General features: G+C 34.6%; 2 protein-coding genes across 2 annotated transcripts; one reads left to right on the top strand and one right to left on the bottom strand.

Annotated features, from left to right (window-relative positions):
• Positions 1-5,379: 5,379 nt before the first annotated feature.
• On the bottom strand, positions 5,380-10,971 carry LOC136806232 (uncharacterized). Its single transcript, XM_067062791.1, has 5 exons — positions 10,663-10,971; positions 9,864-9,982; positions 9,228-9,326; positions 7,012-7,095; positions 5,380-6,807 (listed from the first exon to the last, which is right to left on the bottom strand). Exons 1-5 carry the CDS (start codon positions 10,847-10,849, stop codon positions 5,380-5,382), a joined length of 1,917 nt encoding a protein of 638 aa, XP_066918892.1. The 5' UTR covers positions 10,850-10,971.
• Positions 10,972-11,388: 417 nt separating this feature from the next.
• LOC136806231 (uncharacterized) lies at positions 11,389-14,454 on the top strand. The gene is made up of 3 exons (XM_067062790.1): positions 11,389-12,493; positions 12,910-13,027; positions 13,771-14,454. The coding sequence occupies exons 1-3, from the start codon at positions 11,389-11,391 to the stop codon at positions 14,210-14,212; spliced, it is 1,665 nt and encodes a 554-aa protein (XP_066918891.1). The 3' UTR covers positions 14,213-14,454.
• The last annotated feature ends 620 nt before the right edge of the window (positions 14,455-15,074 follow it).

The following is a 15,074-nucleotide window of genomic DNA, read 5'->3' as shown; positions in this document are numbered from 1 at the left end:
TCTTAATTCTAAACAAATCATGTCTTGTTGATCGAACATTTTAGACTGAAATTATATACTTTGGATTATCGCTGTATAGAAAGTACTGTTTGATTAATTTTAATTCACTTTTATATTCTTTCTAGGAAAATTAATAATAAATAACAACGATTAAATTGAATTTGGCATACTATGTTACGTTATGTTAAAGTATATTACAGTACACAAGATGGCAAAGTGGCTAAAAGGTATACATGAACTATTTTTTTAATTTACGGTGTCAAACTGTTTCAACCCAAGATATTGGAGAAGGTACTTTTTCTTAAAGACAACAATAAAGTACTACATACCATGTACAATTTTTTTTTAGAATCAACTCCAATTTTTGAGTCAGCCCTGGGGACGCTTTAGCCATGTAGCTCTTTTTCTGAAAATTTTTTTTTGGCGCCCTTGATAGTATACCATATTTTTATGCTCATTGGGTCAAGAGTTATGGCTTGTTATTGTCAGATTATCTAACACGTTTTAACTTAAAGAAAACAAATTATTATTTGAGGGCTCGAGCCTTAGCAAGTTTGTTGATTATATAGAAAAGTATGTAGCGAACGTTCAATTAGAACCAATTTTGATTTTGAAAGGTTGTAAATTACATCACTATGTGACTTGAGAGCATAGTACATGGGAAGGAGCTAATTAAATGCGTTGGTATTTAATATTATAATCACAGTGTCGCGACTGTTGGGTCTAGCTGCATGATTCAGTCGGCAAGTTATACGGGTTTGGGCCAAATCTCCATCTCTTGCGGAAAAAACACCATCTATTGCAGAGCCATTCCTAGAAGAGAATTTAACCAGTAACTTCCCGAACAGCTCGCGAAAAACTCCCTTCGTCCCTCACGGCACAAACATATCATGCTTAAATCGCTTAAAATCGTTACTATTAGTTCATGCGGTAAACGTTGTTTCGTAGCCTATACTAGATGTCGCCTGCGTTTTTTCTGCAATTAACGTCTATTTCACTTTGCGACTTTTTCGAATGTTTATAACTTAGCCTTAGGTTTTGGGCTTAGATTTAGAACGCCATGGGCTCCGAACATTAGATTCTTTGACGTCACTTTAAACGTTTGAAGCTCTTGCAGTAGGGAAAATCGAATTTGCTTCTGGACTCTTGAAAGGTTTCGTTTGTGAAACTCGCCAAGAAACTAGATGAAAAATCCCGGTTTTCAGTGAGTGTTTCTCGATTTTTTTCAATTTTTACGCTTCACGGGTGCTGAACCCGACTGAAGACATCGACATAAAAAAAGGCGCACTGTGGGCGGCCGCCAATACGCCATCAGAAAACTTTCTGCGCGCGCATGACTTCTAAAATCGGAAATCAAAGTAGAATACAAAATGGTTGGTCGTTTTGGAAGGTTATTGTTTGTGGAGCTCTTTGGTAACGTTGAAGTTTGACATTTTCAAAGTTTTTTGACGTGTCACAAAGCAACCATAAGATGATGATAGGTTTATTTATTGCACTACAGACTGACCTACCAAATAAAGTTTCTAGAAAAAAAAAAACATTTAGGACAGAATTTTGCTTACTTTGTGAGACAATTTGTGGCTCGCTTTTGGAAAATTTTCTAAGTCTTTAGCTATTTGTGCACATAAAAAATGCACACTTCAGTTTGAAAAATTTTTACACACTAGAGAAATTGCACATTAATTTTTTTATGTGATGCACACTAAAAATGCACACTTGATGTTGTGCACAGTAAAATTGCACCCCTGATTTTGTGCACAGTAAAATTGCACATTCAACTCTTTACGCACAGTAAAGTTGCACATTTAACTTTTTTTGCACACTAAAATTGCACATTTAAATACAAATGTCTGAAGTGTGCATTCTTTTTGCACAGTTAAATATTTACTTGCACACTTAAATATTTACTTGCACACTAGATTGCTCACTTGCACATTGTCTGCACAGTTGCTGCACATTTAATTTTTTCTTAAGGGATCGTATTACCCCGGGCGTCTTTTTAATCTTTCGGATTTTAGGAAGGGCGTTTATTCGAGGGGGTGTTTAAAAGAAGGGGGTGTTTATTCAAAGTAATACGGTACCCTTAAAGGAAGAAATTTCGACGGGAATTTAATTTTCCTATTTCTATTTCATTTATTAGTATCTCGTGAAAATTAATCCGTATAATAACTAACTTAACAGTTTAATATTATAGGGCAAGTGAAGGCTCAAATACATGTGAGGAGCAACTTCTTAAGGTTTTTGGGCCAAATCTAAATGCTCAACAGAGGAAGCAATTTAAAGAACGAAATGTGATAACAGAACAAACAACAAACATTTGCAAGCGTTGCTGTGAGGCTGGGCTAAGTGACATTTTTGTCAGGGAGGAACGCATGGACATAGATGATACACCGACGGTTGTAAGGCTGGATTCTTACTTGAAGACATCAAAAGGGACCTACCACGTGCACTGGAGGAAAGTCTTGACTTCGAGCATCTCCATCACTATCAGGCTGAAGAATGGCTACAGAGGCGACCGAAGTTACTTGTCAATATGATGAGACAGTTATGCAACATAACCGATGCTTCGAGCAGCAATGACTTTGTCAAGCTGGCCCTGGTAATCGAGCTAATTTATGGGTGCTGGAGTCCCAATATGGTGCTTCCGATATCGTTCTTGAAAAATCTGATGCTCCATCGTGTTACACGGTCCAAACAGTCCGTTGAAGTGGCCTACAAACTTTCCCCAGCAGGCTCATGCCCAACCATCACAGAATGGGTTATGCGCGAGGCCGCATTCCCGAAAAATATCCCAAATGTTGACCTCAAAGCAGTTTTCGATAATGGTCAGGTTATTTGCAAGAATTGGAAATTGTCTCCCCTATCTACAATGCCTTCGAGTGTAATTACAGTACACGCCCAAATTGCAGTAGGACAGGATATGTTACAGTGGGAGAAAGAATGTGAACAGAAACATTTTTATTTTTTGAAGGATGTACCAGTCACGATTGAAGAAACTGCAGATGCAAAAATTTTAACACAGTTCCGTAACGAGTTTATTCAACAGCGGATTACTGTGCTAAAATCTAACGATGACAACACTACTAAGTCAAAAAACATAGATTTTGGACACAAACTATGTTTTTTATTGACAACCAACTGCTTTTCTTAGACAACCAACAACTTTTTTTGGATTATCAATAGTTTTTATTGGATTATCAATAATTTTTATTGAAAACCAACAATTTTTATCGATAATCAATAATTTTTATTGATAATCAATAATTCTCATAGTCAATCGATAATTTTTTATTGGCAACTATCAATTTTTATTGATAATCAACAATTTTTATCGATAATAAACAATTTTCATTGACAATCAACAATTTTTATTGCCAGTCATCAATTTTCATTGACAATCAATAATCCTTTTTTGATTGCCAATAATTTTTGTTGGCAATCAACAATTTTCATAGTTAATAAATAAATCACATAGCTTAACATTAATTTCCAATTTTAATCAATATTTTTTCATAGACTGTCAGGATTTATCAATGACTATCATGTTCTCTTTGTTCCATTCCTGTTTCAATCACTTTTTTCTCACACTTGAACATAATACAATCCACATACTATCACGAGTTACTTAAATATTTTCCATTACCCCTCCCTTTTGCACTACTTAGTCAGAATAAGGGCCACGGATCTACTTTGTGGCAATTCAGACATCAAAGAAGAGCATCTCTCACAAACCACATAAATCAGTAAACCAAGTACACGCTTTTTTTTTTATATAAGAATACACTTTATAAGAATGTCCATGATGAAAATGGCCAAAAAATCAAGAATATGCTAAGAATATCACCATCATAGAATTTTGCTACTCAAGCTAAGAATGCCATTTTTAGACCATTTTAAATTAAAGATTGTCAATTAGGATCCTAACCTAAGAATGTTGTAAGAATATTTTAGGATGATTTTCCCAAAAAAGTTAAGAATATCCATGATGAAATGGATTTACACCATTCCTATAAAAAAAAAGCGTGTACAGCTCAATTTCTGATATGACGAATATGAAGGCTTATAAATATTCAAACTCGCCCTAGTATTTCCGACTTATTGTATAAAAAAAAGAAGTTATACCCTCCCGAAGGAAGCAAACCTCTTTATTCAAACCAAAACCATATTTGTGTCATCACAAGCGATTTGGATAACATTAAAATTCGGACCGTACTGTAACGGTCTTTATCGGTCTCTATCGGTCTCTATCGGTCCTGTCCGATCCGTAATTGTCCATCGACATTCAGATAGTTCCATGAAAAACATAACAAACAACATCAAAACAAAACGCTACCGGACCGTTATGGGCCGGTCCGTTCCTTTTTTTAGTTCTGGACCGTTCCGGAACAACCTTTTGTTTTATGGCATACGAGAAAAATAAACCAAAATGGCCGATCGAGTTAAAATACAGAACGTAAATTTACCTTATTATCTTGGTTTTAAACTATCTTTTAGGAGATATTATTAATCATATTTGACAAATCAATGTAGTTTTTCTAATTCTGTGATCACAATTGTATTTTTTACATTCTATAATTCTATAAAGATAAGATTTCTTTTTTCTAAATTGTTCTGCATTTTACACTTATCACGTGTGTAAATTTGATCCAAAACGCTGCTGACAGACTGAGATTACCCTTTCCACACATGTGACTGAATGAAGCAGTGCTCTGCACGAAATATCTCGAAAACCTATTTAATGTTATTGCTCTTATGAAACATGAAACCAGATTTGTGGTAAGTACATTGTATTTCTAACAATAAGTAAGGTATTTTGTATATTGAGTTTTTAATCTATTTTGAAACACAGGAAAGGAAGAATGAAACTTTAAGTTTGAAATCTTTCAAAAAAAGCTCTTGGAAATGAGAAATTATTTTAGTATTACAATGAAAATATGGATTATAATCTAAAAACTACATCCCAAATTTGTTAAGTAAATACCTAAATGTAGTAGTTGATCTCATAGTTAAAATGTGATGAAAAACTAAAATTGTGGAAAGGTTACCATTGACAAAAAAATCATTACTCTTACATGATAAGACTTTTTTCTAGCATCAAGAGAATTTGAGAAAATAATAGGCTGCAAAAGGACAAAATTTTAATCAAAAAAGACCGAATAAATTATTGCGTCAAGTCAATTTTTCAAAATACTGCCGACTATAAACAGGCAAGAAGCAATCATGCTGATTGTCTCTGATTGACGTATAGCTAGGAAATATCACAATACTTTAAAAAGGCTTGACTAATTTTTTTACAGTGTCAAGTGAATCAAGAAAATTAAGTTCTGCAAAAAAAATCAACGACAACACTTAAAACCGTTCAAGAAAATCTGAAAAAAATTAGTTGAGCTTCTTTAAATGACTATTGCGATATTTTCTTAGTTTATCAGACACAATTGGCATGATTGCATTGCTTACGTATGGTTTTGTTAAATTATATTTGTTGGTTAAATAACGGTAAACTTTGTCCATGTCATCCTCCGTGAATTTTAAATAACCTCTCAACCCAGAAATTGTATAATGAAGCATCTGATGAGATGAAAAAACCGTTTTCATGTAATCAAACCCATCCTTCGCAACAAGTTTTATTTCATAAACTGAAAGATTTCCTTTTGTATTTCCTAACAGCTCATCCACCAAATCCAAATTCAAATCTACTTCCTGAGATGACTGTGGTTGTTCTGGTGGTGGTTGCTGATTGGTGATTGGTTGTTGAACATGCTGCTGCTGCTGCTGCAATGAAACCATCATTCCGGTCAAGTTTATTGTTGCCTCCTGCCACTTAAAAACTTCTTGGCGTAGCTGTCTCAGCTCTAACAAAATTTGTCCAGATACATCAAATGGTTTTGTGGTCAATGGTTCCATGGTGTGGTCTGTCAACGCATTTGGAATTTCAAAAGAAGTTGACGAATCATCAACCACTTCACCGTAATTGATTGAGCCTGGAGTTGATGTCAACAAAGGAGAAGCAGTTGGTCGGATGGGCTGATGTAGGCTAGACGTAGAATGGACAGTCGACATTAAGGATGAGGAATTGATTTGAATGATCGAACTTGCTGACACAGAATGAACGGTGGAGCTAGCTGCTGACGAGGAATGAACGGTGGAGCTAGCTGCTGACGAGGAATGAACGGTGGAGCTAGCTGCTGACGAGGAATGAACGGTGGAGCTAGCTGCTGACGAGGAATGAACGGTGGAGCTAGCTGGCGACGAGGAATGAACGGTGGAGCTAGCTGCTGACGAGGAATGAACGGTGGAGCTAGCTGACGATGACTTGACAGTCGAGACAGTTGGCACAATGGAGGACTGGACAGTCGAGACAGTTGGCACAATGGAGGACTGGACAGTCGAGACAGTTGAAATAATGGAGGCTTGGACAGTCAATACAGTTGATGCGATGGAGGCTTGGACAGTCGAGACAGTTGGCGCAATGGAGGACTGTACATTCGAGACTGTTGACGCAATGGAGGACTGTACGGTCAAGACAGTTGATGTGATGGAGGAGTGGACAGTCGACGCGATCGAACTTGCTGACGAGGAAAGATGGACGGTCGAGACAGTTGAACTTGCTGACAAGGAATGATTGACGGTCGATGACAAAGTGGCTGACGAGGAATGGACAGTAGCAGGTTTCGATCTTGGCATACTTGAAACAATTGAAAATTGCGGTGAGTCTTTATTTTTTGTGGTGGTCACCATTGTCATCCGATCAAAAACAAAACCATTTACCTCCCTCATCTTTTCGTCTTGAAGCATACTTGATTGTGGCTGAAATAGGAATAGATAAGATATGAATTTTTTGTGATGAGGATTTTAAGAAACTTCTTTCGTATTGTTGCTATGGGACAATCTTTTTTCTTGGTCAGAAAACTTAAATAAATAATTGAAATTGGCTTGGCTTAAAATTTCATGGCTATCTAGGCTTAATAAAAAAAGTCCGAAATTAAAACTGAACACTGGAACTTAGCTTACCTGTTGAACTTCTTTGCATGCAACCCGGTTTGCATCAGCTTCTCGTGCCTTCTCCAATTTTGATTTTCGTTTTGCCTTTTCAACCTAATATAGATAGAAGGATAATACATTAAATCAATAAGAATTATTTTTTAATTGTGACTTTAGTACCTTATTGGAACTAATTTTTGCGGGTTTTAATTTTAGCTTTTTTGTCAAAAAAAATCTTGAAAAATCCCTAGGAAAATGAAAGAAATTTGTCCAAAAAAGGGCAAAACCGCAAAAATTAAAACCTGCAAAAATTCCAGAATGTAAAAAACCGCCAAAATTAGAACCCATGAAATGCAATTTTTCGGATATTTTTTCGACCGTGAAAATTAGTTCCAATAAGGTAGGTAAACCTGATTTCATTTGATTTTCACTATTCCTGAATTATATTTTATATTCCTGAAAGTTTGAAAATAAGCTCTAGAAACTTGTGTTGCTTTTAAAGTCAATAATCGGCTACTTTAATCGTAGAAATTTTAGCATTTTAGCGAGTTTTCCCTGTTTTCGCTAAAACATGCCGAATCGACAGATCGCTAAAATTTATAAGCGCTAAATTTTTTCAAAATGCAATTATTTTAGGGGGAAATTTGTTCGTTTTTTTGAGGTCGCTCGATTTTTTTAGTCAAAGCACTTGTTATACATTTTTGGAAAGCTAAGGGGTAGGGGAATCGAAATAACTTGGGTGCCAATTTTGTTTCGGACACTTTGGTATGATTTTCGGACAAATGCGATGGTCTCAGTCAAAAATCATAGGGTGAAAAAATAATGAAAATTTCAGCTAGAGAAATTGGAGACCTGTTATATATTTTTGGAAAGCTCTCAAAAAATTAAGATTAGTGATATATTGCGAGTATAGGTGATTTCTTTACCTAACTCGAGATTTTAATCCTTAAAAACAGTGTTTTCAGTGTTTTTCAGCCAGAAACAGCTGTTTTGTCCAGTTTTAGTGCTTTCGGAAGCTCGATATCTCGAGTTAGGTACTGAAATCACCTATACTCTCAATATATCACTAATCTTAATTTTTTGAGAGCTTTCCAAAAATATACAACAGGTCTCCATTTTCTCAAGTTAAAATTTTCACTAATTTTTCACCCTATGATTTTTGCCCGAGACTGTCGTATTTGTCCGAAAATCACACCAAAGTGTCCGAAACAAAATTGGCACCTAAGTTATTTTAATTCCCCTACCCCTTGGCTTTCCAAAAATGTATAACAAGTGCTTTGACTAAAAAAATCGAGCGTTTTTACAAATTTCCCCCTACTATTAGTTTAATTAAATCCAGTCCAAGTCTCCTTTTTTTAATGATTTTTTGCGAAAACTAATAAAGATATTTATTTTTGTCGGTCCCTAGAGTTCTGTAAGAAAATGTAAAACACACGCTTATCTCGAACTTTCACCAAAATACATACATCTCAAAAAGTTTTTTGGAAATGGCAATTCGCTAAAATTTATCCACGTGAAATTTTTTGAAATTGTGATTCGCTAAAATTAGTCTTGCTAAAATTTCTATGATTAAAGTAATCTATATATTAAAAAACCATACAGAGTTATTGACAAACTTTTTTTACAAAACCCCCTGGAAATTTTCAACATCAGCTTACCCCTTAGATATTGAGTTTTCACCCCCTGGAAAATTCTTTTTTTGTTGATTTTCTGAAACAAGAGGTTGGAAAAAACCTGTAAAGTTTTATTGACCCCTGGAAATCTTCATAAAGCCCCTTAGAAATTTTTTGAAAATACAAAAAAAAACCTTGGAAAAAAGGGTTGAAAGACCCCTGAAAAGTTCGTCAATACCCCTGTAGGGACTAAAAATGGAATAACCCAATCCAACTAGTAAGAGGATCAAGAAATGTATATAATTTGAACTCTTTGAAAAAACTTTTATCTTTGAAAAAGATTGCTATAAACGTCGATCGATTGTCTTTAAGGAAACTAATTTTGTAAATAAATACTGGTCAAAATTGAAAAAATGGTGGTTTGTCAAAATTAATATCCATTGCCTTTACCCAAAATCGCCCCTCTTTTTAATCAAATTGCCCAAAATCTGATACAAATAAGAAATTTTGCCATAAAAGTATCTTTATTTTGTGACAGCCTAGAAAAAATCAACTTAAGAAGTATCTTATCTCCTTTTAGATCCATCAAATCCCAGAAGTTTACATAAATCTCTAAGGTAAGTTTATAAATACCTTCTTTTCTTTTCCTGACTTCTTTTGTTCCTTTTTATTTGCCTTTGTTTTGACAATCTTTGCCTTCTTTGGTGTTTTCGTCTTTGGTGTTTTGGATTTCTGCAAAAAAGAAAAGAAAAGGGATAAATGTCTTTTCAAAAAAATTTGTATCGTCTGGATGGTGGTACAGAGAGGCAAAAAAGTTCTTATAAAAAAGTGTATTTCTCTTCCCGCCAAATCATCCCTTTCTGATACAGGGCTAGAGTTCAATCTCTAACCTTTCTCAGGCAAGAAAAAGTGAGGCTTTAAAAAATGCGTCGCATTTTTGACGACAAGATTGAATCTAACAATTCCTTTGTTTACGATTGATATTTTTTTCGAAATTTAGCGGTACATTTTAGTTTCAATCTGTCATTTGTGTAAAAACCAGGCGAGCCGCTCAAGGCCGCCCAACTTTGGTAGGATTTGTTGTTTCAAATCCTACCAAGGAGATTGACTTCTAGCCCTCCGGACTTATATATCATTGTTTCTGATACCATTGGTCATTACGAAGATAATAATATTCTATATTTTTTCCAGGTCGAACGCAAATCGAGAGCAAAATACTACCGGAGATGAAGCTGAAGCCGCAAGGCTGAAGAAATAAAAATTACATACCACTTTCGCTTTAGTTGTTTCTTCTTCCTCTGGTTCTGTGTCCGTATCTGATGAGACCACCTCTTTGTTTTGAGTTTTCTCCCACTCCAACTCGAAATCATTGAGTTCCTCCTTGGTATCTAAAATGTAAAAAATAGACCAAAGTATGAGTTAAATTAATTCTATTTTTAGTGGGAAAAATACTTTTTGAGCATGAAATTTTCAAGTCAGGGTCCTATAAGGAAACTATTAGCTTTGTCCACCTAATGGTTTTTTTATAGACTGGATGGTAGTCCTGCCAAAAGTAGACTCTAGTCTTGCTTAGTCACAAACGTTTTTAGGCCATTTTGAGCCTCGTTGTTCTTATACTTAAGGCGTACAAACTTTCGCGAGGACGAAAAATCGCGAAATTCACGATAGTTACTTTCGCGAATTTAATGATAAAATATTTTTCGTGAGCATAAACTTTCGCGAATCAAGACGTAAAATTGAGAATTTTCACATGAAAAAATTGCTTAGATAGGGACGTCCTTTAACTCATTAATCTTTTAACAGGCTAAAAATGCCAAAAAAGTTAAATTTTAATTAGAGTTTGAAGTTTTAAAGACCTTCTATTTTGTCAAGAATTTTTCGGAAGCATAAATACTGTATTCTCGAATGGCCTTTCCTAGAATTTTCGCGGAAATCGTGAAAGTTTGTACGCATAAAGTATGAAAAAGAGTATTTTACGTATAGGATAGACATAGCCTGTCCCAATCGAAATGTTGCTAATAAAAAATCTAGCATCGTTCAACAAGAACTGGAATTGTTTTGTGCCTACCTCTCATTGCTAGAACCTTTCCATCCAAAACTTCTTTGGTGTTGATCCTGATACGGCAGGTCTCTCCTCTGATTACCCATTTCAATTGGTCCGTACTTTTAATAACGGTGGTACCATCAATTGCAAAAAAAATCAAAGTAAATTGAGGTAATTTATCCTCAACAGTTCTAACACGTGTACTAGGCATGATGAATAATATCGTAAATCTCTTATTATCACTTCGTAAAAGCTTTGAGACAAGTGAATAAATCGAAAATTCGAACTCTTTTATAGTGAGATAAATTGTAAATCGGAAACATTTCGAATAATTCGCAACATTTTATTACGTCACATTTGATAGTTCGTTAATTAACGACATTCTCCAATGTTCGATTCGAATCTTAAGAAAACGTCACTTAGATGTAGCATTATGTAGCGTCAAAACACAGTCTGTTGACGTTCTTATAAGTTGTGTAATTATGAATTGATAACTACAAAACTGAATGCACATAAAAAAGGATAATGTTATGTAATATTATGTAATTTGTTTAAAAGAAAAGATAAACAAACGTTCGAAAATAATGTGTTTCGTTTCTTATAAATACCCCCAGATAAACTTTTGATCTTTGATTCATTTAGTTGAGGTCTCCAAGTGCATTTTGTTATTTTGATCGTTATATTTTACCATGTCTGAGAAACGAGCACTTGATACTGTAGAGGAGGAGAAAGTTGACAAATTTTTTAGAGATGGTTGTGGTTGTAAAATTGGACCTGAAAAATCGCTTTCAATTATTCACCAAGGACCAAGTTTCTAAGTTTCGAGATGACGTTTTTGAGTTGGACAATAAAGAGAGAGACATGCTCGTAATGGGTTTTCTTATGGCTAATAAACCAAATAATGGTGATAAATCAAACTTTTTTTTGTATGGTCAACGTGTTTGTCGCACTACGTTTTTATTTTGTTTCGCTTTGTCACTAAAGCTCTATGCTACTTTGTGTAAACATTTCCAAACGAACGGCCTTGTTCCTCGTGAACATGGAAATAAGAGAAAATCACCACATAATTCTCTTCCAATCGAAACACGACAACATGCGGAAACCTTTCTCGTCAACTTTGCTGAGCAGAATGCTCTGTTACTACCGGGCAGAGTACCGCATTATCGTGACGAAGAGGCCAGGCTACAACTGCTACCGTCGCACGAAACCCGGAAAACAATTTATGAAAAGTATCGGGAGGCTAGTGATATTGTCGATCTACCCATTATGGGTCTAAGTACATTTTCGGAATTTTGGAGAGCCAGATTGCCCCACATCGTGATCGCAAAAACGATGAGCGATTTATGTTGGGTTTGCCAAGAGGGAAATACAAAACTAATTCGCGCGCGGGCCAAAAATTTCGAGGACGAAGATGACGATTATGACCAAGTCTTGGAAGAACATAAAAAACACATCGTCCGGGCTACCGAAGAGCAGCGCTATTACCGAGCCCAATGTGATAAGGCCAAAGAAAATGCAAAGGAGCTTATTGTTAGTTCGGAGAAGTTCGACCTCTTTTCGCCAAAGCCTAAGTGCTCATTTAAGGGTATGGCTCATTTTAGTTGGGACTTCGCTCAACAAGTCCACTACCCGTATAACCCACTTCAACCGGGCCCAATCTTTTTTAAAACGCCTCGAAAGTGCAGCATTTTTGGTATTTGTAATGATGGAGTCAATATGCAGTACAGCTACCTGATCGATGAAATCAATTCTACCGGAAAAGGAGCGAATACCACCATCAGCTACGTTCACCATTTTCTTGAAAATTTCAATCTTGGAGAAACTGATTCTCATTTACACGCTGATAACTGTTCAGGTATCAATACATGTTTTTTTATAAGCATAACGCTTATAAGCTTATTTGGCCTCATTATATATTGAAAAAAATATTTCTTAAACAATAGATCTATTGCTTTAAAGGATTAAAATCTGGGTCTCAGTATGCTTATAAGTATGTTATGCTTATAAAAAGAAAATCATGTACACGATTATGTATTTTGTGAATGTAAAATTTATCAGGCTTAATTATAAAGGGGTCAAAAGCATTTCCTGGAACAGCCCATATTTTTATCTTAAACGAGAAAATTGCTACTTTTAAAACAACTTTTCCAATAATTTCAAAAATTTATGACAATTGAAAATAAACATAAATATTAAGAATTAAATTATCATTTATATCAGATTATTAAGCAAACCAGTTATATAATTGTTTTTCACTTTTTTCAAACTTAGGCCAGAATAAGAATAATGCTTTCCTGCATTATCTGATGTGGAGAATAATCAATGGCTTCCATCAAAAAATTGAATATTCATTCATGATTGCTGGTCACACTAAATTCAGCTGCGACAGGTAAATACCTTATTGGTAGAATTTTTGGTGGGTGCTAAATTTGGCTTAACTGCCAAAACCAATAAATTTAGTATCCACCAGAATTTCTACCAATAAGGTAGGTTATTTTACTAGACTTATCTTTATTAACTTGAGGGTACAAATTTTAGTAGGAACTAATTTTTGCGCTTTCTGTTTTATAACAATAAAAATACAGAATAAATAAATAAATTTATAATACAGAATGAAAAGTTTAAACCCTGATAATAATCTATCATACTAAAATACTAAACTTTTACAGCATTGGCCTCAAAGCAGTTAACAGTTAATTATTTTATGGGAAGAAGTTTTCAAGGTTTAATTTTGCAAATGTGGTAATTTTCTTAATGTTGGCCTTAATTACTACAATATAAAATGGTATACCTTAAAGGAAGAAATTTTGGCGAGAATTTAATTTGGTGGATGGACGAAAAAACTAAATTTGGCGGGAATTTAATTTGGTGGTTGCTGAAAAATTTAACCTTAAATATGGCGTAAAAACAGAAAAAAATTCAAAAACATTGAAAAAATTAAATTTGGCGGATGGAGGAAAAAAGAAATTTTAGCGGAACTTAATTTGGCAGATTTCGGCCAAATCCGCCAAAATTTCTTCCTTTAAGGTATATGAAAAATTATAATTCTGAATTTAAGGTATTTCTAAGATCATTTAATTCCCTTCAAATCTACCAGGCCAGTATCTACAGTAATTTACTTTTCATTATTAGATGCTTTGGTGCCTTCAAAAAGAGTTTCCGCAAAACACATGTATCATCACTGTATGATGTTGCCAAAGTTTGTGACAGCACCAAGTGCAACATTTCCGTGCTTGTTGGGACACACGATCAAAAGATTCATGTCCCCACATATGATTGGACGGAACATTTCATACAGAAAAAGTTTAAACCAATCGAAAATCTCCTTGAGTACCATCACTTTCGAATGTCGTCTGATGAACCTGGTTTTGTGTATTGTTCAAAAACATTTGATGATTTACCGACCAAAATATGTATTGTTGAGGATTTTCGTAAAGTCTCTCATGATTTGCCATCTGTTGTGGAACCGAAAGGATTTTCAAGACAACGGAAGGAATATCTTTACACAGATATAAGAGAATTTTGCACGGAAGAAACGAAAAACATAACTGCACCGGATCCAGATCATTATTAATTAGTTTCTTAGTATTCTTTCTATTAGTCATTCTGAAAATGAAAAAAATAATTGTTAATGTTCAGTGATTTAAAAAAAGCAAAAGTCCATTACCGTATTTCCTCAAATAAGCGCTGCGGCTTATATCGAAATTGCAAACTTTTGTTTTTTGATTTTAAATTCTGGGTTCAGTAGAAAAATTGAATGCGTTTTGTTTAACGAGAAGCTTTTTATTTATTTCATCTCAATCAAAATTCAAGGAGAATCACAAACCATATGATATAAGTCTTTAAATAACTTAAATAACTTTCTGGAAGAAAATTCATTATATTGTCACATTAAAACAAATACTTGCTTCAAAAAAGTTGAAGGAAGTCGCATTGATTTAATACTTTCGAACCAAAAATATGGGTTGCAGAAGACAGGTACCTGGGACACCGGTCTTAGTGATTTTCACCACTTAATATACACCCAGCTCAAAAGTAGATATACTAGATTACCACCGCGTAAAGCAAATTATCGATGCTATAATGATTTTGTCGAAAATAATTTTTTGACAGATCTATCTTTACAAATGACATCATCAAATATCAATGAAATTGATGATTTTGAGAACAAATTCGTAGATGTTTTAGATAGGCATGCACCTCGAAAAACAAGGATAATTCGTGGGAATGAAAACCCCACATAAACAGGACCCTTCGAAAAGCCATCATGGAAAGGTCCAGACTTCGTAACATCATCATCGATCCAACAGTTTTTCAGATATGCGTGCCTATCATAAACAGCGAAACTATGTTTGTAGCTTGAATCGAAAATTAAGAAAAACTATTTCAAAAACGGTTGCCTCAAATCCGGAAATTCTGGACAAAACTTTTGGAAA

Source organism: Clytia hemisphaerica, unplaced genomic scaffold (assembly GCF_902728285.1).
Source record: "Clytia hemisphaerica strain Z4C2 unplaced genomic scaffold, Clytia hemisphaerica genome assembly, whole genome shotgun sequence".
Lineage (NCBI taxonomy): Eukaryota > Metazoa > Cnidaria > Hydrozoa > Leptothecata > Clytiidae > Clytia > Clytia hemisphaerica.
The sequence above is the reverse complement of the archived record's forward strand: the minus strand, read 5'-3'. Positions and strand labels throughout refer to the sequence as shown.